Here is a 20,270-nt window from a genome sequence, read left to right as displayed (position 1 = left end):
TTAGTGAGCTTTAGATGTACTGGTAAGCAGATGTTATTATGTAGACACTGACAGTCTTCTCAGTTAAGACTTGCTGGCTGGAGCTTCATGTTTAGCACAGGAACATGAAAGTAGTATCAATCTTGTCATCTAACCCTTAGCATGAAGTGAAAGTATTTTAAGGCAACACTACATGTTGATTTTTTTCTCCACCTTTCTGTTATGCAGACGAGCTTAATCCGCTCAGACAACGTGTGCATGCTCTCCATGTGCTCATCTTAGTCGACGCTGAATCTGAACGGTTTCTTTTCTCTAACCTTTTTTTTTTTTACCACAACGCCACACAGTGTCTCCACCATTTTACTGTGACATTCAATAATTTCAGTTTGTTGACATGTAGCTATTCAGCATTCATGAATGTACGAGTAAACATGCTGTGCACATCTATTTGTTTGATTTCATGCTATACTGGCGTTAAAGCATTAATTACTCATTTAAATAGGTACTCGGGTGAGTGCTTGGCATCTGCCGATGCACTTAATGACGTACTTGGATCAGTTATGAGAAAAAGAAAAAGAGAAATTCAGCTGCTCAAGCAAAAAGTATTATAGATGGATGATTCCATTTAAGTCTTTCTTTCTACTCTGATATGTTATTTGTCATCATCTATATTTAAATGTCTCTAGGGTCCACAGACTACCATGCAGAGCAACACTCTCACTTTCTCCTACACACACACATATGTACACAGAGGATGCTGTGGTATTTGTTAGAGGTCACACAGGAGCATTACCCCCCTTGCGCCGGAGATGATGGACATGAAAGCACAAATCGCTCGCTCTCTTTTCTCTTCCTGTTGGGTTTGAAGGTCACACATTCTCTCTGGGGACATGACAGATGTAAAACAGTCGCATCTCTCTCGCAGACTGTCACGTTCAGCTGCCATTTCACACTCGTACAGAATTGATTTCACAAGCATTGGCCCCTTGGTGATGTATAAGAAAAAATGAAACATTCTTTACTAGCACACGTATAGAGGCAGCCCAGTTTATGAGAAAGTTTTACATTCCTGTGGCTGTTTTTCTATATGCATGGGTAGAGGAGACTCTAGTAGTAGAGTCTCCGGGCTACATAACAAGAGCTCATTTTCTTGGAGCAGAATAGATCAAGCGAGATGGTGTAACATCAGTTTTTTAATGAGCAACATCTTTATCTAACAGAATTTTTTTTTTCAATCTAGCGCTGAACTGAAATCTCATTATACTCTGTTCATTTGAAAGCAGTGATGCCTTGATATACATCACGATAATCTCTTACTGTTATTGACCTGTTAAAACACTTGACACATCTGATTATTTGCTACAAAAGAGGTTTTAAAAGGCATTATCTTTTGGATAAATTAAAACTGAATCATATTTTGTTTTTTCAGATTTTCACATTCCATCTTAATTCAATCAGATATAGACATAAAGGAGGGTGGGTGAAGGATTAAAGACAAGATATTTGCACGCTAACACACACAAATACCAGATCTTTTGCAGCCAACCTAAGATTCTCCTGTGCGAACCAATAACATTTGATCAAAGCTTTAATATCCAGATACACACAGGCAACAAACAAAGAGCCTACACATGCACACATATCACAGTATACATATAATGATAGCAAGTCAGCTAGTCAGTTAGTGGGAGCGGCGATGTGAGTATTTGAGAATTGGAAACGTTATAATCTGTTGGGCTCATGTGAGCTGGAAAACTAGCAGCCAAGTCACATAATCCTTCAATTTCCAACCCAGATGATGTAGGAGAGGAGAGGAGAGGAGAGGAGAGGAGAGGAGAGGAGAGGAGGACACGGAGGGAAGTAGGGAGTGGGGGTAGGAACGATTACAGTAGGTGGTGAAACGTGAAGAGAAAATCAGAAAAACTAGAGGCTTAGACAGAGAATCATCTTGTCCACTCATACACCACAGAAGAAGCTACAATAACAATAAAAATGATTATTGTCCTGGTGGAGCTTAGAGTGGACTCCATCACATTCGTAAAATGAAGTAAATTAACTGTAAAACGTCAGAATGTATTCATTACATTGCAGACTATGACAACAAATAATGCACTGAAACCTCTTGAATACTTAGCTCTCCATGCTATCCCAGCTCTTATTTTGAATCTTTTTCTCATATTCATAACATTTTCTGTAATGTCTGTGAAGTGTGAGCACTTTTCTTCAACGTCTCAGTGTTGTTATTGTGTCTGTGCGTGATGTTTTCATGTTTTTATGCTGCAAAAATACTTGTGGAACAATAAAAACTGAAAAGGAAGTGGGACAGCATGTTATTAGGCTAAATACTTGTAACCTTCCTTCTGACCAACATATTTTGAAAATCCCAATGAGACAAATCTAGCTATTTTATCCTTTAAGATAGTCGTGTTGGCTTTCACAATGGTTAGACATGCTGTCTGCAAAAAAGGAAAATGTAATAATTTTGCAGTAATAACACAAAAAAATGTAACTAACATTGCCAGCTAGTTATACTGCATCTGCATTCCTCTTCTGTGTGGGTAGTAACTTGGTGATGGTATACTGGTATTCATTTTTTTTTATTCACTCAGGCCAACCATATCACTCCAGCTGTAGTCACAAAGTATTCCTAAACATCCTCATCTCAACCCTTATCCAGTTCTGCCTTCTGACCTGATTTATCCCCTCTGTGCTCTCTTCATCCATTTAATCCCATGTACCAGGGTTTGAAATAATGCCTTGTAGTCAGCCACAGAGGCCGACCGATCATGTTACAGCCGGGTCAAAACAATGTTATCTGGAGCGGGGGGAGGATGGATAAAAAGCTGTCCTGGCTACAGTCCTGCACATGAACAATTCTCTCAGGATGGAAAGTGGCCTGAGACACCGCGGGGATTAACTGACAGAATGAGTCCTGCGGGTCAGCCCACCCACCCGTCTGTCACAATCACAAATGACACACCAACACTGCCTCGCAGTTCACATCATATCTACGGGGTGCAACAGCAACAAACATAACAAAGCATGCACAGCTGATTGAAAAAAAAAATAGGATGCAATAGGATGAAGTTACCTGGGAGATCAGAGAACGCGCCTCTCTCTATGATGTGCTTTCTGTACAGAGTCTTCAAAACCTTTGCGCTGCCGAACCTCTTGAAGCGACTCTTCACATTGTTATAATACCATTCAAGTGACTGTGTCCTTAAAATCCTGCAGACAAGGAATAAAGACAGGAGGGAGGAGGAAGGGAAGGAAAGAAAACACAATATTAAGTCAAAAAGAACAGATGGCAAAGAAGTTGGCAGGAATCAGATTTGATTATAATTACATCAGGATTATAACTTTGACTTTGAGCCAAGACTTCCATTAAAATCTGCTTGTTGAGTGTCCTTTAATTGATAAAGTGTAGATAATATGACATTATAGACTTTTTAAATGATTACTTATTAACGAATGAAGGTTTCTTTGTGATAAAATCCAATAAATAGACAGGACTGTGGTTTTGTGTACTTTTGATATTAAGATATGAAAAGCATTTGTTCAGCATTTGTAATATTATCCAGTATCCAGGCCATGTATAGTTGTGTGTATGTGTGCATGACTGCAGAGAATGCCCAGGTTTTCAGACGTGACGTCACATCATTTTCCAGGCTTTTTCCTCATTTTATACTGCTTGAACGCCAACCAATTACATAAGCAGTAATTCATAACACACAGGATTGTGAAAATCCCTCAGAAAAGTACTCCCTTTGCGCCAGTGTTGCGTTGGATTGCATGAAACTCTGCCAACGTTTAATCTTGCAGTCCCTCCTGCTCTTCTTTTTCCTATTTATGCCACTGTCACACACATAGGTGAGGGTAAACAAACACACAAAGACAGATTTACACCCACACACTAATCATTGCCATTTACCACGCATTCCCAACACATTTTTTTAATCATTGATAAAAGATGCTATACAAATAAACTTACCCCCATGTTTACATACATTCTAAGAGTGGTAGCAGAGCATGAATAGCATTACCTATGTGTGTCATTTGTCTTTGTAGGAATATTTTGTGCATAAATGAAGCCACATACAGAAGCCTATGGCTCCATTAATAACTTTATTAGTGTATTAGCAGAATGAGTGGATTTTGATAGTATAGGTGATTTTTTTTTGTGTAAGGTACTGACTTTTCTACACTTGATTCTGATGTTTTTTGTATATAACTACTGACAAAGATGTTTTAACCCACATGGATAATAATCAGGTGAATATGATGTCATTTATCTGGGTCACATGGGTACAAGTATTTGCCCAACAAAGATCATGTTTGGTTGAAACATCACCAATGTATGTCTTAGATAAAGCTGCTTATATTCTATATAATTTTTAGTCAACATACCACAAAAACACCAAAATCAGTAATGAAATGAGACTATTAGCAACTGTTGCCAAAGCCTGTGGATCTTTGCTGAGGATGAGGATATTGTAAAGTATTCGGACTAATGCACCATTCGTTTTGGTCATTTTATGGGAATTTTGATATTATTAAATGCAGCCAGTCGGATCCTTCAAAGGAACTATGATTTGAGTGCAGGTACCGCTTCATTTTTTTATTTTATTTCAGTGACCTTAAAACCCACCCGCCTATGTAACATTTTAAAACATTTTGTACACGTCCAGCAAAAGGTCAAATAAGTTTGCAGTTTCTAATATGAACACTCTACTCACTCCATCTCTCTCATTATGACAGAGCAGGGAGAAAGTGAGAGGGAACACACAGTACATGACAGAGTGTTTTATTGCGCGTGTGCATGTTGATGCTTCCGCTCAATGAAAAGACAGGCCGTTGAAGGAGAGGGTGAAAATAGCCATGCCAATAAAGGGATCCTGAGTGCCCCTGAGGCTGCATGGGCTGCCACATCCATCCTACACACACCCTTCCTTTTTAACCTCCCTCCACTCTTCCCTCCCTCCCTTTTTCTCTGTGGATTTATTATCCTCTGCCTCTATCAGCTGGGCTGCTCAATGGGCCTCAGCTCCTTAATTTCATGCCACAGGTCAACCTAGTCTCTCTAATGGTTGCTGCCGAGCTCCAGTGAAGTGGCCTGGCTCTTTTTTATCTCCCTCTGGGCTGGAGGAAGGAGGCACAGAAATGAATCTGGAGAGGCGGCACGGCATTTAGGTGGTGTCATACGAGACAGAAATACAAATATGTTCCACCTGTACTCTGAAATGTGCTGGGGCTACGGAGGGAGTGACCTTTGAACTGAAGAGGTATATTGCGGAGCAGTCATCTGAGTGGAATCTTAATTCATTTTCAAATAAAGCTGAATGCTTGCATGGTTGCACTCTCAAAATGCTAAAAAAAATAAATAAAAGATTGTCGTCTGAACCAAGCTTGATTTGAGAAGCAGGCATCACATTTCTAGCCAGTGACTGTGGGTTTTGCCTGCTGGTTTTTGATGGATTTCTTGAACTGGCTATATCCAGCTAAGGAAATATTAGGTCCATGAATGGTTAGAAAATGTGGTCTCTGACTGTGCTTCTAGCTGACTTGTTTGATGATGTAAATCTTTAAAAAAGGGCTCTTAACTTGATGGCTATATAGACTAAAAGTTACATGTCAGCACACTAAATAGTCCACGTAGAAGACCTGTAAACTTATATATTATATGTAACTTGTATTGCATTAAAAGGATAGTTAAAATGTAGCTGAATCTGCTCCTTGGTCTTGTGAGTAAAGCTGGGTTACATTATTACTGGAAATATTAGCAGTTTACATCAGAGACGCTTTGGAAAGGCTTTAAAAACCTTGATCAAGGTCAATGCTGAGTATTGCTCTTACTACAGCCAAAAGTACTCATTAACATGTGGCAAAAGCTTGACAGGTCTGCCCTGCCTACAAGTGCTAAGCAATTACACGGTCACTTTTTGTGAGTGGGGATTTACAAAAGTTTAACTAAAGAGCATATTTATAGTGATTACAGCATACGTACAATATGTTTTTTATTTGACATTTTTTATAGAATATTTTGACATGCATGCATACATGTTTTCAGTTGCTCAGTGGTGCAATGCGTTCATTCCCCTGCCTGTCATTCAAAGTGGCACAACAGATGATAAGTGAATGCAAACTTCAGCTCAGGCATCTGCTTCCTTCTACACCAGCTCTTACAAACTTGTTGAAATTAGCCAAGCTTTCCATTTCAGAGGAAAGAGAGAGAGAGAAAGGGATTTAGGACAGTGGGAGAAGCGTCTCAATGAATGAAGCATGACATTGCTTCCCTAGAGTGATCTGATATAAATAAGGGAGGGAGAAGGGAGGAGAGTGGAGTGGATAAGCAGAGGCTTTCAAGCAGAAGCTGCACTACTGTGTGAGCTTCTGCAAATACACATTTCATAATGAGCCTGGGAGATTCCCTGATGCTCGACTGCTGCATGAATAAGTAAGAGGGATTCCTGTGGATGGTCTCCTGACACTGGGCCTACCCTTCCTCTATCATAACTTCACCCATGCTCGGCTGTGTGGATTCTTGGAAACCGATGCCTCCCATCTCAGCTTCTCCTCATTTCTCCAGCCCTTTTGCCCTCTATACTTGAGAAGACTGATTTGCACATCTAAATGAGGTCTAAATAAAATATATAGAAGAATATGTAGAACTGCAATAAAAATGTAACTGGCTTTGCTGAGTTTCCACTTCCTCTGGCAAAGAGAACCATTACCATAATTGACTTTCTGAGCCTTCTAATGAATTGGTTCAGCTTCTGTTGAGGCTGCTGTAGGGATGGAAGCAAAGGAAGAAGAAAGAAGGGTGGGGGTCGACTTTAACAGAACATCAAATAGACTCTAGCCTCTTCTGAAGACTTGCTGAGTGACTGCTCTTGTTAGTAGAAGAAAATAAGATGAAAAATTAGATTGTTCTCAGCTCCAGGGTTAGATCAAAGCGCCCGATGTTTGGGAAGATAAAGCCCTCGAGCTGTGAGGTCTTAATGAGTGAAAAGCTGAGTTCTATTCTATCTAGTACAGTCTTGCTTTCTTTATATGATCTCTATGATTGTGTAAAATAATTAAACCTTTTCCGCACACATAAACAATCTATTTCAATGCGAGAACAATAAGTAATCTTGATGATCTGATCTTATGCCAACATTTATTATTAGACATGAAAAATATCAGCTGAAACAAAAAACAAATCTATGACATCTATCTCCATCATTTCTGATGTTAATTTACTTTACACAGCCCTAATTTTCTCTTACTCTATATTCATGGAGCTGCTAGCACTTAAAATACAATCAGAAAGAAACAAAAACAAAATTCATCTTTATGCAGATGACGTGTTACTGTTTCTACAGGACCCTCAGAATCCTTCACTCTACTACTCTACTCTAACTGGTCAAATATACATCTGCATCACTCATTCAACTGTTCAAAGGCAGAGAAATAAAGAAATACTAACCCTTACTTACCCTTGCCCTCCTTCTACAGGGAGGTCAAAGGTCAGAGCAGCAATGAAGACTTGGTGTCTTGTTCAATGACAGCAGGATGCAAGGTGTGGTGGGGAATAAAAAAAAACTTGTCGCTGACCCTTATCGCTATTCTACAAGAGTCACTGCTCTGTTACACAAACACGTAGACTGCAGCCCAAATATATCCTCAGCTGAAGACTAGCCCATTCAAAAACAAATATAGTACGCATCAGGGAAGGGACTAATATTGATTCATTTCAGTCATGAGGAATAAGAGAAAATCTAACACCAAACAAGAATTAATGGCTTTTCTTCCACATCTTCTGTGAGTGTGTATTTATACACACCAGAGCAGATTTGTGCAAAAGGAAGAAGTGGAAAATACATGCTGTAAATTACAGTTGCAGACCAAGAAAATGTGTGCTTTTAACACCAAGTACAGTGAAAATGTCATCAGAGAGATTTTCCCTGAGCTATGCCATCTCTGTTGCTACACTACACAACTAAAATTTGAGTCTATTAAAATGTATTCAGTCAGGCAAAACAAGCCGAAGGACAAAGGACAGGGTTGTGGGTCAACTGTTAAAAAGCTTGCAGTATGCAATATTCAGGGCACAGTCGTACTAACCTGTCGGAATGATTTAAAGTTTGGAGCAGGGAGGAAAACAACTCTCTCACAGCAGTGGTTCAGTACATAACCTTTCCACAAAGCAGCTGGAATGCTGATCACCTGCATGTGCCTCTGTGATTGACATTCAGATCAGCAAGAAGACGAATATTAAAAAGGAGCTCATCCTGCATATTAAGGTGGTTAGAGATGGATTTGTGTCCATGCACTCTATCATTTTATATCTCATATTTCTGTCTCCTTTTTTTTCTCTTTTGCATATGTGTATTTGTGTAGTATAGACTGATGCACATGTGCACACACCTCAGCTGGAAATATCCTCTGCGAAAAGCACACTATGTGCGTTCAAATACTGGAAAATGGCTGCAGGCTGCAACCAAAGCAACACATTACATGCTGCTAATTAATGAGATGTACAATGTATGAGGATATAAGCAGGATCTATCGAAAACACTGTTTCTATTTTATAGAGCCCACAAGGCTCTCCCATGCAGAGCAGAGAGTTGTTAAATGAACAGATCCCTATGACTGGAAACACATTAGCATGCAGCATGTGTTCCACAGCAGTTTAATTTTGCACACTTTTGATTGTGTCTCTGGGATGCTGCAGCATTTAACCTGGACAACCACTGCAGGATATTCTTCTACATTCACTCCACATACCCTCATCTTTAAAAAGTCTATATTTAGGCGTTTTACTCTGCCATCTCTTCCTCCTACCAGCTTTTTTTTCAAGACCTAAAGCTGTCAACCTTAGTCTTCCCCTCTATCGCTCTGTTTCTCTGTTCCTCTTCATCACCCACCTCTCTCACTTTAGACCTTCACCATCCAGGGTGAATGTGTCGGGAGCTGGTAGAGCCTGTGGCACAGTATGGAAGACTGGAAAAGAGTTATATTGGGACAAAGTGCTATCAGACAGAGCACTGATAGACGGACAAAAGTGAATCATATACAGCTCACACTGTGTGTGTTTCCTAAAGCAGTTGTCTTGATTCTCCAGGAATTAGACTGTCAAACCTACATTATTCACAACCAGTACTGATTCTAATGTAATGTAGAATTGCATAATGACCCTTAGATAGGTGTAAAAACAAACAGAATAATCAATTTTCTTCCATTAGAGAAATCTAATATTCAGAAAGATTCAGGAAATGTTACATAAAACTCACACTCAGAGTCTTCAATAGAAATTCTTCAATACTCTATATACTCTATGCTTTTTTAGGTATCAACCTAACATCTGACGCCTGATATACTATCACTATATCCTGATACAATAATAGATCACGCTTTGTCCACTGTAGATCAGAAGGTGAAAGCAATAAGAGTATTTAAACTGTACCTTTATCATTGTTGTGTAATGTGATAGTCTATTATCATCTTACTTCAGAGCTTTTAAAAGGAACCCCCACCTCATCTCAGATCATTATGTGAAGCATATTGTCCTCAAGTCTTTGAGAGTCAAATAACCAGAAGAAGAATGCTTTCAAGAGTTAATATCCTGTTTAATGCTTACTATCAGTTCATAATGACTTGTAACGTATGTAATTGTAATGTATGACAATAATGAATTTAAAATGACTTTAGGAGTCTGAACCTCAAAATATTCTAGTTAATTGTTTTTTGAGGAATTTGGAGTAGAATATAATTAAAATTTGTGGCGGTGACTTAAACAAAACTAGAGTATTCATACGGTAGTGTAATCCCGCATTTGAGACAATTAGGTTAGAGCATGTACCACTCCTGTAACAGCTGACAGATGTCACGTCATTTACTGCTGTTCAGCTGCACACGTGGGTCATTTTAGGATGGAGAACTGTTCAAAAAATCAGATACGCATTCACTCTGAAATACAGCATTCACCAAATGAAATGACACAGCTGCACAGAGGTTTTCACAGGTAGCAGTATAATTTACATATTTCTCTGTCTGTGGATGTACTATATAGAGCATATGTGAAAGTGAGATAATCTGCTCTCAGCCTCCTACTTCTGCACAACCAAAGCACCGCATGGGATTTTAAGGGGAGCATGCGGAGAGGCAGGGCTTTGCAGCAGCCCCAGCAATGTGGGAAATCTAGTGACAGAATAGACTGCGGTTACGCTTTCCACCACTCAAGTCTTTCTCCATCTGGCTATTCTGTGTGGATAATGAAAACTGCAGCTCCCTGCAGCCTTTATCTGAGCAATTATGTGGAGCCAAAAGCATGATATGATTAGGGGTTGAAAGAGGCAAATGTCTGTAAACAAAATGAATTTCTTAAACGTCTTGTGAGAGAACTACAAAGCTTGTGATGGCAATTAAATCTCAAAAGGTGGCTTGACAGGCTTTTTGTATTTTGTTTTGTTTTTTTTAGGTCACTGTCCGAGTGGGAGGGTTTTTATCCTCTTAATGTCATCAAACACCTCGGCTAGGAAATGAAAATCCACTGGAATAACTGGATTTTAGAGATTACTTTCTTTAAAAAGATTGTTTTAGTGTTAATGCCTATTGCACCACATACAGGGTGGTCAGGGTACTTAAAAGAAGCCAGTCTGTCCTGTAAGATTATCCTATAACTAGACAATCAGCCATCTTAACCGCCTATAAATAAATTAACAATGATGTATCCCGCAGAATGCTCTTTTGCAAGTCTCTGTAAGGCCAGCTTGATAATAATGTCAGCAGTATAGAGGAACACTGTATACGATGTATAAGCAGTCAGAGCAGAATAAGAGAAGGAGGCATTGGGTAAAGGTCATTAACAGATTCAAACCTCAGACATTTCAGTCACTTTGAGAAAAGGGCAAATAGGACAACGAGGGAATAGCATACTGAAGGTGCCAGAGCCCAATGTACTTCTGTGTCAGTCTTAACAGCCTGTTAGAGAGCAGAGAGAACCAACCTGACAACACCAAGCTACATACTCTGCTGTCACCTGTTAGAGACTGAGGAGAGGAGCAACAGAGGGGAAAGAGAGGGCAGATGAGAACAGGGTAAGGGATAGACAGACAAAGGCGGAAGAATGACACAATGAGCGAGTTAAGAAGAAAGGTCATTGCTGTGCTTGGCATTGTGGAGCCCCGGCATATGATGGCATTTGTTCCATGGGATCTATTTTTAGAAGTCTCTTTTCAAAGCCGTAGTCTATGTAATCCATGTGAATTGATCTTGAGTGGAAAACTGGTGAAGGCAGAGAGTCCGTCTTTAGCTGCAGTTGGTCTTTTAAGATTTGTTTGAGTGTGTGTGTACCTGATAAGCCAGAAAGCTGTGAAAGAAGGTTTCTTTCACAGAGGAACATAGTGTATGGGAAGCATTTCACAGAAGGTTACAGAACAGCTCCACACATCAAGGTCTGATACTTGGTGGCAGACTGGCAGGCTCATACTCATACTATGCGGCCGATTTGAATGGAAATGTAAAAGTTTGACTCCGCTTCGTGTTTTGCATGATGATAAACTGTAAAGTGCTTGCAGCCTGAGCAAAGCCCTCCAGATTAAAAAAGGTTTCAGGTTGTGTAGCGCACACGTCCTTAGCTTCAAAGACATTTCCCATTAATGCATCAGTGTCGTTTATAACTTAGCAGAGCTTTAATGTTCTATACACCAGAGAGGCATCGTACAGCTGAATAGAGATCAGATTAACATGAGTATTTGTGATGTTATTAAGTGCAGATTGTTGCATGTCAAAGACTAAAACGCTGCAGTGCTTTGTGTCTGAAATCCAAACACAAATGGGGAATCAAGACTCAGAGACACACATGGCTTTAAAACCCATATCCACAGATCTGATCACTAACACCAGCATGTCTCACAAAGACATTTCATGGATAGTATGAATGGCATTGCCCTTAGGAGACCTCTGTTGTTCTCTGATAAAGATTTGGACATTTAAACAGCCCCAACCAACCTCCTATTATGTTTAAGTGCATATTTTGTCTGTGAGCATGTGGTTGTGTCTGTAAGTATTTTCCTATTCTATTCTGTGACCTTAGGGCCACATCCTCCACTGTCTCGAGTGCATTTCATTGGAGGGAAGGCAGTCAAAAAAACAGGCCAATGAAGTCAACCATTTCATTGCACTCCCACCAATTAGGAAACCAATGAATGGTCTGTTTCCCAAACAAGCCTTTGACTGCCCTCATCCTGGGAGCATTTCCCATCAAGTTAGTCACACAACACCAACCAAAGAACAAATATCACCGCTGGAAGCAGACTCCTCTCACAACTCCTGTCTTTGTCCTCCTTCTTGTTCTCTCACTTCATGTCTGCTGTCTCTCCCTCTCTCCTCCTTCCTCCCCCTGTGACTTGGTATTTACATTGCAAATATTTTGTGTTTACAAATGCATAAGATTATTTTGAATAACTGGAGAACAGCTGAAAAGCAAACACAATTTTCTCCTCATGCACATGCACACAAGTATGTATTTGAATTCAGCAGGAAGTAAGTGAAGCACAAAGATAGATTGACAGATTGTTCTTACAAAAAAAGTCTAAGCCTTTAGGAACAGTGTGTGATTGTGCAGACGGATGGAAGTGCAGATTGCATGATGCTGTATTGATATCAACCATTGGCTCAAACACATTTAAAAGCCTAGTAAAAGTCTTGTTAGTACACTAGTATTAGTTTTATCCTATTTAATATGTGTGTTGTCAGCCGAAGAAAGACAATAATATGCATTTTTAATGGGCTGAGATCGCATAAGCTTGAAAAATTCTTCACTCGGTGAGCAGCATTCATTGGAATGAATGGGGCATCGTGTGGGAACGCTACAGCATATCAAGTTCCTGAAATTAATCCAAGAAAAAGACCAAGCAAACTTTAACCACTTATATGAAATGATTACCAGGACACAAACAGAAGAGAGAGGGAAACAACTTGGAGACGAGAGATAGTTGAGCTCAACTTAATGAGCAATTATGAGCAGAAGTGATGGTTGCTTCATTGTTCTTGGTTTTTTTTATGTGCCTACTTTGTGCTCAGTGTAATAAAATTCATAAATATAAGGAACTGTACAGTAAATAGTGGCTTTAAACACAGCTACAGATTAAAGTGTCACTAAAGAGAAAACACACTAGTTGCATCTCTAAAGCATTTTTAAACCTAATACAGTTCAAACACAACTTGAATGTTGGGGCAACAATTTGATCATTGGGTGTTGTGTGCAATACCACTCAACAGATTAACTTGTCACGTCTTTGGAGTGTGACAGGAAACTCAGACAAAATCCTCGCTGACACGACGGGGAACATGAAGCCTCCACATCGAATGTCCATGTGGAATACAGCCGAGGTTTAGGGGTCTTACCTGGATGTGAATTCTCTCCGCCACCTTCTGTTATTCTTCTTCCCCAAACTAGGAAAGTGGCAGATTCTATTCCAGACTGAGCTCATATTTTTTTTATCGTCAAAGACTTGGTGCTCTGGAACGAAGGCCGGACGAATGGCCTGTAAAACAGTGAGGGACTCCTCCTCCTTCTGCTCTTCCCTTAGATGGATAAGTTCTCTCTGGAGTGCATGAGTGACTGCTTCCTCAGCACTGAGCTTGGTGGTAAGCTTAAGTTTGGTTGAGGCCAATTGCTTCAGCCTTTTTTGTAAGTTTGCAGGTTTTCCAACTCTTGATGGAGGGCATTCTGCTCATCCTGCAACTCCTAGATCAGCTCCCGATCCACTGTTGTTGCTGCAAATGGTCTCTCAGCTTTTGTCTTAAGCTAGTGCTTGTTATTGAGCTGCTCAGCTTCTTTCAGCAGTGACTCTTCCTCCTTAGTCTCTGTCTTCAGCTTGGTCGAGAGCTCATCGACCTTTTCCTTTCGACAGGCTGCTTTCGGCATCCTGGAGCGGAGTCTTCAACACCTCTACCTTGATGTCTAGAGCCTTGTTTTCTGTCTCAAAGACCTCCAGCTGTTTGGCCCACCTGTTAAAGCCCCAGGCAGATTAACCTTCAAGGTGGTTCACTTATACTTTGTGCTACTCTCTGATCAACTTTTGTTGTTGCCATTAAAAAATAAAGACCTGCAGATGTCATAGCATGGAACTGTTGTCTTAATAATCACAGCTCTGAACCCAGTTCTGGTTCATTCAGCATGTTTACATTCAGTTTATAAGGAGCTGCATTTGCCAGATTGTGAGTCAGAGCGTGCATTTAGAATATATTACAGTTTGTGTACTTCCACCAACACACAACAGCAGGCATGCTGGCAACAGGAGAGATACTCAGCAACTTGGCCTCACACAGCAACAAAGTCACTGGTGGTGTGAGTTAATGGTAGTTGCAAGTCCCAAAATCTTACTCTTTCTCAGGACAAAAACAGCAGGTGGTTCATGGTTCAACAGTTCTCTGGATGAACCTTAAACTTATTGAAAGAAACAATACCTAACAAATATTCTGAAACTTTAAGAGATAATTCACAAAAAACAACAAAAAAAAACACATTTATTTATGGATAATCTACAAAACTCTTTTACAGTTTTGACACATTATCAACCTCGCAATTAGCTGGCATAGTTGATATTTATTGTTTGTTCATTCTGCTTCTGCCGATGGTTTTAAAGTTAAATAGAAAGCTTGATGCCTCACGACATCCTGAAAAAAAAAAGGTTGCCTTCTCTCGCCTAGTGTGACAAATTCTATGACGTGTTCCATGACGACCAATCGGAGGTGGAACTGTATTACAGAGGATATGTTTGTTTACATTTTTCTTGCCGACATCACGAAGAACTTGAAAGACGGTGATGACTGCTCAACCACATGTACAGTAGTCTGATGTCTCTCAGCCATGTCACGGCAAGAATTGTGTACTCTGAACCAGCCACTACTGATTTGACCCCTGGCACGGAGGGTTAAGGCAAAGCCACACTTGCATCAGCCTTTAATTGAAGCTCATGCAACATAAAAATTTAAGAATGTGGTTCCTGTTTGACCCAGCTGCTTCACATCACCATTTTCCCAACTTGTGAATTTGCACGGTGGGCCAAAAGAAACAGGGTTGTGTTGATGCATATTGGGTTAGGAAATGGAGGGGTAATTATTGTGGTGTGCCATCACTCTGTTTTGCAAATGACACTAGACTAGACTAGAGATTGCTGCACCACTCACAGAATGTTTACAATTTTTTATCGCTCTGCTCTTTAAAAAAAAAAAAAAAATTATTACCACGTCCATTTTGCGGTGCCAAGTGTGGGGCAGTTTCATTGGACCGAAGGCAAATGTGTCCGTACCCTGAGGTCTAGTATGACACACGCACTGGTACACAGCAAACAACACTCTCCCGACTCAGTCTGGCAGACAGGGCGTGGGAGACGGATGACGATGAATCATTGATGCTTGGCACACAGATCACAAACAAAAACACACAAGCACACCAGATGCACACACACACACACACACACACACACACACACACACATTTATCTCCTCTCTCTTACTCATCCGTCCTTTCCCGTTTAAAGCGTGGTGTTTTTCTCTGTGCCATCACTGATTTTGTGGTGACAGAGACAGATGGAGGGATTGAGAGGGGAATGGCTCTCCAGCAGGAGAGGAGAAATTTCCCTCTGCCTTGTACTTTGGTTTGAAATAACAATATTAGCCACTCTTGGACTTTATTTTGCATTCCTTAACCTCATATATATGTTATTATTATTATATTACCTGGCGAGAGTGATCATAGTGATAACAGCGAGTGTACTATAGTCTTGATTGTAACAAATACATGGAGTGTATCAAGTTTATTTAGGTAAATAACGGTGTGTTTCTAAAAGTCTGCTGTTGAATAGGCTCTGACAGTTAATACTAGTGTTAAAGTCTGAAACTGAAAATATCCACCCATCCATTTACCTTACCCTTATCAGGGTTGTGGGGGGGCAAGAGCCAATACCAGCTAATACTGTGCAAGAGGGTGTACCCTAGACACAAATCTAAGGTACACCCTAGACAAGAATCGCCAGGGCTGACACATACAGACCATAGTGACCGTCCAAACATATTCAGTCACCTGGTAGGTGTGAGGCGGTTTCTAGACGTGTTTCCATCAAAACAAGAATCAGAGTTTAAGTTGGTTTTCTTTGGGTGATGTTACCATTTATTGAAAGATTGCACATGAATACTGGTACAAACCCCAAACTAATCTAAAATGATCTACTTATACACCTGGTGCTCGTCTGTTATTAGTGACACAGACAAACAATCATTCCCTTTGACATTCACACCTATGAGCAATTTAGAGTCACCAGTTAACCGATTAAATCTCATGTCTTTAGACTGTGGGAGGAACCCGGCATACCCAGAGAGGACCCACAAACACATGGGAAGAACATGCAAACTCCAAACAGAAAGGAACCTTCTTGCTGTGAGGCGACAGTGCTAATCACTGCACCACCGTACCGCCCTATACCCGCAATATGTTTGATGAATATGATGGCGATCAGACTGCAGCTGTGTGAGCATGCACAGATGGCTACTGTGTATAATCAGGCTAGAGATCATGTAAGAGGACTGTATATTGGAAAAGGGTGATGGTGTGAAGTAGGGGTGAGGATAACAGATTGCATGTGGAGACGGATGCCATATATACGAAATACAGTGCCATTCATCATCCGATGGCCCCTTTGACAGTCATCTCTACCCTGCATGACTTACTAGTACCACCTTGGAAAGGTGGTACTCTCACTATAGTGTGATTTGACACATTTTGACCTTGAAACTATTTTAGCAGTTGAGTTGGTTTCTAATTTTTCAATCTATGGTGCGTTTTACCTAGTCTTTTAATTACTCGTATAGGCCTCATTAGGATAAAACATCCCTCAGCAGCATCAGAGGAGCCTAAAGCATAAACATCCCAAGGCAAAAAAAATAAAAAAATAGCACAAAAATGCTGGACAATGACAGCAGAGTACAAAAATCACATGTGGTTACATGTTAAGGGGGAGGGGAGGTATGAGTTCAGTGATTAAGCTCATATGGATGACCAGTCTACAACACGCTGCTGTTCCAGCTTCTGCATTGCTGCCGTTCTTATCCCAGCTGGGCTTTGATCATTCGTAAGAACCTTTGCCCCCTCTCTTTCATGTCAGTGTGCACACACAGGCGTACATCGTACTCCAGGCTAGGGCAGTGGACCACTGCATTATTCATACTAATGCCGTCACTCTGAGTAATTGAAGCCATGGAGGTGGGGGAGGTGGAGGGTGGGAAGCCGTAGACACCTACTCTCTCTCTCTCTGCCTCTCAGTAGAAATTGTTTTGATCGTTATCAATGACCTCCGAGTGTGATCGGCACAGACATCAAGGTGATCCTCTCCATCTGAGGGCAAAGTCAATACTGGAAGAGATTGAGGAAGCCAACGTATGGACAGACATGCAGCAGCACTGCCGGCTTCTGGTAATGTCACTTACTGAAAATATAAAGCTCAGCATTCCTGGCTTCATCTGTTAAACGTCATTCAGATATCGGTGACTACTGCATGAATGTTCATTATGGCTTTATTCAGACATAATTCAGCACCTAACGCACAAGAGGAAGCAGTGAAAGTGATACATGAAGGAAAAAGGAGTGTTTTCTGTTCTCTCGCAGGCCGCTGAACTGATGGATTTTAAAACGTATGTTACCGTGAAGCTTTGATTGATGACCATCGTCAGCGCGAGAGAAACTCTGCCCCATTCTCACTACATGCCTAATAGATTTTCTCATCAATTGTATCATTTATTATATAATTCTGCCGCCTGTTTCCTAATGTTCACAAGTGCACGGGGACAGAATAACAACAAGCAAAGATGCAGCCCATAACACAGTCAAGACTTAATTCTTGACTGTTTGTCTACACGCTGTATGTAAAGCATTTTGTTAAATATTCATACCTGACAAAATGTATTTGGCATTGATTGAACTTCAGTCAATCCAGTTAGTGTTTTGTTGTTTAATTTTTCTTTGTGAATGAGATAATTATCCAACATGTAAAACATTATATTATTATTACATTATAACATATTTAGGGTTAGGTTTATGTAACATATTTAGACCCACCTGAAGATATTAAGCTGTGTGTGCTGTGTTTTCTTATTTGTGCTCGTGTTTTATTATCTATTTATTTTTGTGAAGTCAGTTGTAGCTTTGCGTGTTAATGAGTTCTGTATAAATAAAGTAGTAACATCAATAAAATCATGTGTATCATGTGTATATAAGACAGATTCCTGTGTATTGATATTTGAAATTAAAGGTGCCTTGTGGAGTTTTCTATGGAACAGTTTTTTTGTTACTTAAATATGAATAAATAAATGTTTTATGAGGATGTGTCATGTTTGTTGACCTCAAGGATTCACACATTTTAGGAACACTGAATGTAAATAACACTTCACAAGAAAACTCCACGGGGGAATCTTTAAAAAAGTGGCAAAACAGAATGAACTACTGACCGTAAAATAGACGCTTTCTGTTTGCTTCATGTTTATTATGGAGTACAGCTGTGGTTGTTGTGGGACTGCTGCACCACTTAGTGACAGAAAACATCATGCAAATGTAGAAAATGTCAATCTAAATGCTGGGAAGTTAATTGCAAGGAAAGGCATGCTGAAGCGACAACCCACAGGGAGGAATGTAAATGTTGGGAGCCGTTAAATGAGTTACAAGAGGAAACCTGTGTTTAGATGTATGGGCCACAGCAACATACAGGATGCAATTATAGACAATGGTAAGACAAACTAATGAACTCCACTTGACCTGGAAATTAAACTGCTGCCCAAAAGCCGTCTCCTCTATATCATTGTACCATAAAAACAAAGTAAATATATGAAAGCGAAATTCTCTCCGTTTCTTGTGGCATGTGGAAGTGGTGAGGAAAGGGATTAGTGTGCATGACAGGCTTATGAAAATACGTGTTTAGCCTGCACTCAGCCTTAATTCTTCCTTCCTTGTTTGTCCTCTTGTGTCTGTCTTTGTGTTTGTTTCATTCTGTCTTGTTCTGTCTCAGATTCTTGCGCCTGTGGATGTTTGAATATGTTTTTTTGCAGCTGTTACTCTGTCCTGCATGTTGTGTTACATCCGTACTTGTCTGAGAGAGTGTGTGTGTCTAGCAGCGTGATTGTACAAAGCAGAGATTTATCTGTGTGTGTGTGTTTATCTGCCTGCAGGTATTTGAGGTAGTGATACCAGGTGGAAGCCATTACGTCAGTGCGTGTCCTCTGCAGGTAGGCAACCAATCCGATGTTAGAGGGAGGATATCAAACTCACTCACTCACTCCAGAAAAAGTGTTTACTGAACCCATTTTAACCGAGATGTGTACGATGTTGTAAGATGTCGAAGTAAACAGAAACAGAGCGCGGAGATGTGCGTCCTGCGGCTGTTTGGTGGCGTAAAACACAATCAAAGCTGAAGACGAGTGGAGAAGATGTACTGTGTCAGAGAGAGGAGAGCAGAGATACAGAACGAGAGAGCGACAGACGAGTGAGAGACAGGCACAGGAAGATGCTGTATATACAGACACCTTCATTCAAAATGCATGAACAACAATTCAGGCAACCACTACAGAAACTGCAAGGCTTCTACAGCTCACTTCAGCAGGTGAGAATAAATACACAAATGGCATTCACACACACAAATGAAGAGCTGGTTATCGTGCACATTAAAGCGCCCAGCCCACATGAACTTATAAGATACCGCAAACACCGTTGCATATAATATTGCTTAATATAGCTCAGCCAATAAAATCTGCTACACTGCATTGACAAGGTCCAGCAATATATTATATTAAGGTTGAAACAATTAATTTCCATCCTCAATAATCCTTCAATTTGGACTGATGTTTTTTTTTATTGTTCAGTTTATTAAATGTCAGAAATAATGAGAAACACCTATTATAAGATAGCATAGTCAAATGTCTTCAAATTGTTATTTTTTCTTCGGTTCACACTGTTATGAAATGGACAAAAGACGAAAGTACACTGTACACTGCAAATGGTAAAACGCATCTTTTTGGCTCTTTATGACCTCCCAAACGTTTTTAGAAAATGACCACAAGAACAGATAGAGTGTCAGCAGTAAGTTTGTGTATGTAGCTCTCATGCACGATGCACACACACACAGTGCCTGACTTTGTTTGTTTGTGTGTGTGTGTGTGTGTGTGTGTGTGTGTCTGTCTGTCTGTTAAATGGATACATGTGCATGTGTGTATGCTTTGATAATTCTCCCATTGGCATCCCTGATACAGTATGAACG

The 20,270-nt window shown here is 40.2% G+C and overlaps 1 protein-coding gene across 4 annotated transcripts in view; it reads right to left on the bottom strand.

Moving 5' to 3' along the window:
* Nucleotides 1-20,270, bottom strand: part of myripb (myosin VIIA and Rab interacting protein b) — a 108,277-nt gene that overhangs the window by 22,321 nt on the left and 65,686 nt on the right. For all 4 annotated transcript variants that reach the window (XM_027274401.1, XM_019274542.2, XM_027274402.1 and 1 more), the window contains exon 4: nucleotides 3,071-3,207. In XM_027274401.1, coding sequence (XP_027130202.1) covers nucleotides 3,071-3,207 — 137 coding nt within the window. The remainder of the gene's footprint in view (nucleotides 1-3,070; nucleotides 3,208-20,270) is intronic.

Source organism: Larimichthys crocea, chromosome XXIII (assembly GCF_000972845.2).
Source record: "Larimichthys crocea isolate SSNF chromosome XXIII, L_crocea_2.0, whole genome shotgun sequence".
In the NCBI taxonomy this organism is placed as follows: Eukaryota; Metazoa; Chordata; class Actinopteri; family Sciaenidae; genus Larimichthys; species Larimichthys crocea.
The sequence above is the reverse complement of the archived record's forward strand: the minus strand, read 5'-3'. Positions and strand labels throughout refer to the sequence as shown.